We start from the raw sequence: 7,500 nt of genomic DNA, 5'->3' as shown, positions 1-7,500 counted from the left end.
CACAGCCCCAAACCCTGAAGCGTTTAGCACGAGCAGCAGCAGCAGCAGCAGCAGCAACAGCAACAGCAGCAGCAGGAACAGCAACAGCAGCAGCAGGAACAACAACGACAACCTCATAATAATAATAATAAACAGCAGCAGCAGCAGCAGCACAAAAGAATAAAATAAGCACCTCTAATACATAATCTTTTCCTTCTTCTCCTACAGGTGCAGCAGGCCTAGGCTTAGTTGCACGTATAGGCGGAGGGGCTGGGGGCCCCTTGGGGGCCCCTGGGGCCCCTGAGGCGTCTGGGGCCCCTTGTTTTGTTTCTAAGGAATGAAGAGAGAGGGGCTGACAGCTGACAAGACAGTGGACCAGCAACTGGTCCACTGGTCCTTCGTGTGCGTTGGCTGAAGGCACTTTGCGTTTCTGAAGCTGTAAACAAAACAAAGAAAATAAAGTGCATGCATGCATGCATGCATGCATGCAAATGGGGTTTGTTTAGTTGTGATAATGATAAAGAAGAAAGTTTACACGCTTTAGAACGATATTTATAAAATAAATAAATATAATTAAAAAGTAAGTACATATAATAATGTAAGGATAATTAGACAAATATTATAATAAAGGAGTAATTCAGCAATCAAACCCCAGACGAAACCCTAAACCCTAAACCAAACCCTAAACCCTAAACCAAACCCTAAACCCTAAACCAAACCCTAAATAAACTTAGACTATAAAATGAGAATAGAAAACAAAGCAACACAAAACGAACGCATCTTGCGCTTTTGAACTCCAGAACTTAGGGTTTAGGGTTTAGGGTTTAGGGTTTAGGATTTAGGGTTTAAGGACCTTTCGAACGCAAGTGGCCCAGCCCCACTCAGTACCATCGTCTTCAACTAGACAAAGCAAACGCCCTGGCTGTAGAAATCTTGCTAAGTGCTGCGGCTGCATTGCTATAGAGCGCAGCAGACGCCCTTGCTGCAGCAGCTCGTGCTTCCTTCCATAGAAGCTGCTAATAGCCTGAATAACAACAACACAAACCCTAAACCCTAAACCCTAAACCCTAAACCATAAACCCCCCAGAAGCTGCTGAGACAATCTACACGCCGCAGCGCTAATGCCCAGAACGTTCACCAACAGATGCAACAGATTAGGGTTTTGGGTTTAGGGTCTAGGGTTTAGGGTTTAGGGTTTAGGGTTTTGACCTCTTCCACATCGAAGTCTGGTTCCTTCTCGCCTTCAGGCAACGTCACTAGAGATCGAATGTCTTTTGCTGCATGCAGCTGCTCCTGCAGCTCCTGCAGCTCTTGCTGCAGCTTGAGAGAACGCCCGTGCTGCTGGAACTGCAGCAGCAGCAGCAGCAGACGCAGCAGCGACAGCAGCAATTACAGTAGCAGCAGCTGCTGCTGCATTAGCAGTAGCATCGCATCAGCAAGAAGACCCACAACAGCAGCAGCAGCAGCAACAGCAGCGGCAGGTATAACAGCAGCAGCGACACAAACAGCAGCACTAGCAGCAACAAGGCATCCTCAGCAGCAGCCGCAACAGCAGCAGCGAGACGGATTGCCCAAGGGCAGCAGAAGCAGCAGCAGCAGCAGAAGCAGCAGCAGCAGCGGCAGCAGCAGCAGCAGCGGCAGCAGCAGGGGTTGTTCAACGGGAGCACCACACCACAGGCGGTACACAAGGGTTTAGGGTTTAGGGTTTAGGGTTTGTGCCTGACATTAGCGAAGCTCCTTGAGATCATATAGACGGGATCTGCATCTTCAATTCTAAATAAGTTTAGCAGCATATTAAAACCCAAGTGAAACGTAGAGAGAAGAGGAGCAGCACCACCCATGAATAAACCTTTTGCTTCTTCAGGGTCTACTTGCTCATCAAACATTATTATTGCAATACCTTAAGAACGCACAACACAAAGACAAATACAACAAACATCTATATGCATGCATGCATGCATGCATGTATGCATGCATGCTGCTGCAGCTGCTGCAGCAGCTACAGAAGCAGCAGCAGCAACTGCAGCAGCAGTCGGAGCAGCAACAACTTCAACAGCAGCAGCAGCAACCCTAGCAACAAAACAGATGCAGCAGCAGCAGGCTAAGTGTTTTCCTTTCATAATATATTTTATTAAATTATATTTATGTTTAATTTAGCATAATCAAATAAATAAAAAGGTGCAGCAAACATTAAATAAAACAAAATACAAAAGATAAACATAAACACCTAAACAACTAAATAAAGAACTGACTAAACAAATAAACAAACAAATAAACAAACAAACAAACAAACAAACAAACAAACAAACAAGTAAAGAAAGAAATGAATATATGCAGCAAACATCAAACAAAACAAAGCAAAAAAAAGACAAACATCAGTACCAAAAGAAGTAAATACAAAACTAAATAAATAAACAAACAAACAAACAAACAAGACAAAACAAACAAGACAAACAAACAAACAAACAAGCAAACAAATAAACAAATAAACAAATAAACAAAACAACAAACAAACAAACAAACAAACATACAAAACAAACAAACAAACAAACAAACAAAACAAACAAAACAAACAAAACAAACAAACAAACAAAACAACAAAACAGCAAAGAATAAAGAAGAGTAGGCAGCAAACCTCTATCATCAAGGCCTCTTCTTCCTGCTCTGCCGGCCATTTGAATATACTCTCCGCCATTAATTAGACGATAAGCTTCTCCGTCCCACTTGCGAATCGCAGTAAAAACGACTGTCTTTGCAGGCATGTTTACACCCATGCTAAATGTCTCTGTGCTAAATAATACTCGTATCAGAGATTCCTAATCATCAATATACATATACACATAAACATATATATATATATATTATATATATAATATATATTGTATATATATATATGTATATGTATATGTATATATGTATATATATATATATATATAGTTATTTAAAAAAAAAGAATTGTTTTATTCTGTGGTTTTTTTGATTGTTTTATGCAGGGGATTTGTTTTGTTGTTTTGTTTTGGTGTTTTGTTTGTTTAAATTCAGTCGGGCAATTGCACCCACAGCAGCAGCAAGAGTAGCAGCTAGAGCAGCAGCAAAAGTAACAGCTAGAGCAGCAGCAAGAGTACCAGCAAGAGCAACAGCAAGAATAGCAGCAAGATCAGGAACAAGAGCAACAGCAGCAGCAGCAAAAAGAACAGCTGCAACAGCAGCAGCAGCAAAAAGAACAGCTGCAACAGCAGCAGCAGCAGCAGCAACAGCAGCAACAGCAGCAGCAGCAGCAGGGTTTTGTACCTGGAAGAGGATCTCAATAAGCTCCCGCACGAATGGCAGCAAACCTCCGTGATGAATGCCTATACCCCTCAGCAACAACGGTAGAATCGACTTGATCTGCACGCAAACCCTAAACCCTAAACCCTAAACCCTAAACCCTAAACCCTAAGGGATACACAACCTCTGGAGACTTGACTACTTGCACGTCGAGGAAAAGAAACAAAAATTTTAAGCGGCAGTGTTTATGGTTTAGGGTATAGGGTTTAGAGTAATTAGGGTTTAGGGTTTAGGGTTTAGGATATTTAGGGTTTAGGGTTTAGGGTTTGACCTGTGGCAGCTGTCTGTCTTCTTCATCGAGTGTACTAACAGCATTATTGAATATTTCTGCAATGAGTTTTCTTTCTTCTTCGCTGGTGAGGGTAACCCCATTACCATTGCCGTTGCTGCTGCTGCTGCTGCTGCTGCTGCTGCTGCTGCTGCTGTCTCCTCTACCAATGAGCGCTTGTGCGTTTGCTTCACATTCTTTTTTTGAGAAGCAAAATACAATAACTGGGGTGTAATGTCTTAGCTGGCACATGAGAAGTATTTTAGCAATACTATTTCTATTTTTTTGTTTATTTCTGCGTTGCTGCTGCTGCTGCTGCTGCTGCATCTCGACAGCTTGCTGCAGGGCCGCAACAGCTCTTAAAAAACTATCTTCTCTAAAAACTTTATTTTCATCCATTACTAAATAAACCCCATCACCTCCTTGAGGATACATATAATGCTGCAGCGGTGTAGGCCTCTTCTCTGTAAATAACACATGACAAGGCTGCTGCTTTAATGCTGCTATCCACCCTGCAAACTGCTGCGCATTAGGAACAGTAGCAGATAGAAAAACTAAGCGGCAGCCTGCTGGCAGCAATATTATACTCTCCTCCCAAACGACTCCTCTTTCACGATCCCTCATATAATGAATTTCATCGTACACAACCCAACGCACCTGTCAACAAACCACACACAAGGAGCAGCAGCAGCAGCAGCAGCAGCAGAAGCAGCAGAAGCAGGAGGGGTTGTTTTTGGAGTTGTTGGTGTTGTGGAGTAGGAATAGGAGTAACAGCAACAGCTGCAGCAGCAGCAGCAGCAGCAGAGGGGCAAACAACGTAAAACAACAGCAACGGCATCGCATCCCAGTATTGACGCCTGCCTGCTGCGCAGGAAGCAACAGCTGCAGCAGCAGCAGCTGGTGCTGCTGCTGTTGCTGCTCTGCTACAGCAGCACGGCCAGCAGCACCATCACCAGCATCAGCAACAAACAGCAGCAAGCAACAGCAACAGCAAAAAACAGCAACAGCAGCAGCAACAGCAGCAGCAACAGCAGCAGCACCAACAAGAAACAGCAGTAAACAACAACAGCAACAGCAACAGCAACAGCAACAACAGCAACAACAGCAACAGCAGCAGCAGCAGCAGCAGGATGATGATGATAATGATGCACTGACTTCGCGAACAAGTACAGAGCCTCTATAGAGCATACTCCGCAGAATTTCTGTTGTCATTACAACAATAGAGGCCTCGGGGTGTACAGACACATCCCCAGTCAACAACCCCACACTCTCTGTTCCAAATATTTCACACAAATCTCGGTACTTCTGATTTGAAAGAGCCTGCAGCAGCAGCAGCAGCAGCAGCAAAAGCAGCAGTGAAGTAGAAACGTGTCAAGCAGCAGCAGCAGCAGCAGCAGCAACAGCAACAGCAATGTGAAGAAGAAAACTATTGATGCACTCACGTAAGACAAACTCATTCTGCTGCTGGAGGATTAACATAAAAAGCACCAACAACGAACAGCAACAGCAGCAGCAGCATTAACAGCAGCAGCAGCAACAGCAACAGCAGCAGCAGCAGCAGCAGCAGCAGCAACTGGACCTTGATGGGGCTTGTATAGACGACTCTTTGTTTGTCTCTGAGCGCCATTGCAATCGCATATTCAGCAACAACTGTCTTGCCTGCTGATGTATGTGCAGCAACTAAAACATTCTCTCCTGCTTCTAAACATAATACACTCCGCTGCTGAAATGTATCTAGAACGAACTTCCATTGACGTGCTGCTGCTCGAGGCATGCTGCTGCTGCTGCTGTCTCCTGCTGCTGCTTTTGATGCTGCTGTTGTTGCGGAATCTGCTCCTTCTGAGGGATCTGCTGCTGCTGCTGCTGCTGCAGATGCAGAATCAGATGCTGCAGTTGATGTCGCATCAGATGCAGCAGACTTATCCGCTGCTGCTGCTGCTGCTGCAGCCTCTGGTTCAGTCTTAACAGGCTGCGATGATGCTGCTGCGGCACCGGGGGCTTCCGCCTCATCCCTTGCAGCAGCAGCTGCAGCAGCAGCAGCAGCAGCAGATGAGATTGTAGTTTGTAAGGGGAAGTCTTTAAACTTTGTTGGGAACCCCTCTGGATAAACTACTTCATGCAAGCAATTTTTGTCTGAGAGCAGCACACGGCTGACTAAACCAGCTGTAGCAAAGGCATCGCCGAAGGCTTTATCTTTTGCTGCTGCTGCTGTTGCTGCTGTTCTTGCTGCTGCTGCTGACGCGGCTTCTTCATCTGCGGCGGTTGCTGCTGCTTCTCCTGCTGCTAAATCAGCTGCTGCTGCTGCCTCAGTCTTTGGCTGATCTTTTGCTGCAGGGGCGCCGCGACGCTTCCTCTTCGTTTGCTGCTGTGGAGAAGAAACCCTAGACCTCTTGCTGCTGCCCTTTTCTTTACTATCCTCTACTGCAGCAGCAGCAGCAGCAGGATCTGTCTTCGGCGCTGCTGCCGTTGTTGTTGCTGCTGCTGCTGCTGCTGCCTTCGTCGCATTTGCTGCAGGTGCAGCTTTGGTTGCAGCAGCGCCATTATGAAACACAGAGAAAAGTGCTTCGAGTGTCTCAGCCTCCTTGTTCTCCATCTCCCGTGCTGCTGCTGTTGCTGCTGTTGCTGCTGTTGCTGCTGCCGCTGTTGGTGTTGCAGCTGCTGCTGTTGTTGCTGCTGGCGAAGCTGCAACAGCACAGCTGGACCGGCTCTTAGCACAGGCCCTGCCTCCTCCTGTGTCCCTGAGAAAGCAGAAGGTTGCTGTCTGCTGCTGCTACTGCAGCTACTGCTGCTGCTGCAGCTGCTGCTGCTGCTGCTGCTGCTGGGGGCCTCAAGCTGCGGCAAGCCACATCAGCATTCTTCTCCTCCTACAAGCAATCAATAATGCAACGGAAGGTAAAGAAGACTCACAAACCCTAAACCCTAAACCCTAAACCCTAAATGTGCAAGGGGGGCCCCCGCAGAGAATCTTTCGCCTTCTTCTGTTGCATGCGTGGGGCCCCGTGGGTCTTCTGGGGCCCCATTGACTTATTCAAATATAAACATTATTGTTATTATTTATTAATATTAAAACTATTTATTAATTAAAATAAACAAACACAAATATTTGTTCGCCTTACAGACGGCGCTACGTGCTGCAGGCTCAGTGATGTGCTACATTACACCCAAAGAGAATTAGGTTTTAGTGCTGCTGCTGCCGCTGCTGCTGCTGCTGCTTCCTTTGCTGCTGCTGCTGCTTGTGCTGGTTCTGGTGCTAGTGGTACTCCATTTGCTGCTGCTGCTATTGGTGGTGGTGCTGCTGCTGCTTCTACCGCTGCTGCTATCCGTGCACCTGCTGCTGCAGCAACAGCAACAGCAGCAGCAGCAGCAGCATACTGCTGAATATGCCTCGTCTGTATGCGTTGATGCTGCTGTAACGGGTCCCCTAGTGGGGCGTAGGGGCCCCCATAGGGGCTGAGGGGCCCCTAGAGGGCCTTTGGGGCCCCTAGGAAGGCTAAGGGGCCCCTATAGGGGCCTTGGGTCCCCCATAGGGGCTGAGGGGCCCCCAGAGGGCCGTAGGGGCCCCTAGAAAGGCTAAGGGGCCCCTATAAAGGCTTAGGGGCCCCTAGAAAGGCTTGGGGGCTCCCCTCTAACTCTGAGGTTATGTCGGTGTATATACACCGCAGAGTAGCGCTGCAATACAAATCCCTCATTAATATACACAGGAAGGAGCGATGAAAGGTGTATATATAGTGCCTTCATACTATAACTAGCATATACTTTCATTAGGTGCATATATATATATATATATATATATATGTATGTATACATATATGTATATATGTATAGTATATATATGCATAGATGGATAGATAGATAGATAGTGCCTTCATACTAATAATTTACCTATACTGAATGTCGTACATTTGTATATACATATATACATATAT

At 46.2% G+C, this 7,500-nt stretch overlaps 1 protein-coding gene across 1 annotated transcript; it reads right to left on the bottom strand.

The window, feature by feature from the left end:
• Positions 1–817: 817 nt before the first annotated feature.
• EAH_00057930 (RNA helicase, putative) lies at positions 818–6,167 on the bottom strand (the record flags this gene model as incomplete). Its single annotated transcript, XM_013393691.1, has 9 exons — positions 818–1,003; positions 1,189–1,326; positions 1,704–1,879; positions 2,615–2,795; positions 3,271–3,366; positions 3,578–3,817; positions 4,218–4,231; positions 4,765–4,894; positions 5,154–6,167. The coding sequence occupies 9 exons, from the start codon at positions 6,165–6,167 to the stop codon at positions 818–820; spliced, it is 2,175 nt and encodes a 724-aa protein (XP_013249145.1).
• Positions 6,168–7,500: the final 1,333 nt, after the last annotated feature.

The sequence above is a fragment of the Eimeria acervulina genome, genomic scaffold (genome assembly GCF_000499425.1).
Source record: "Eimeria acervulina Houghton genomic scaffold, Eah_scaff1277, whole genome shotgun sequence".
Classification (NCBI taxonomy): Eukaryota; Apicomplexa; class Conoidasida; order Eucoccidiorida; family Eimeriidae; genus Eimeria; species Eimeria acervulina.
Note: the sequence above shows the minus strand (reverse complement) of the source record. Positions and strands in the feature narration are given on the sequence as shown.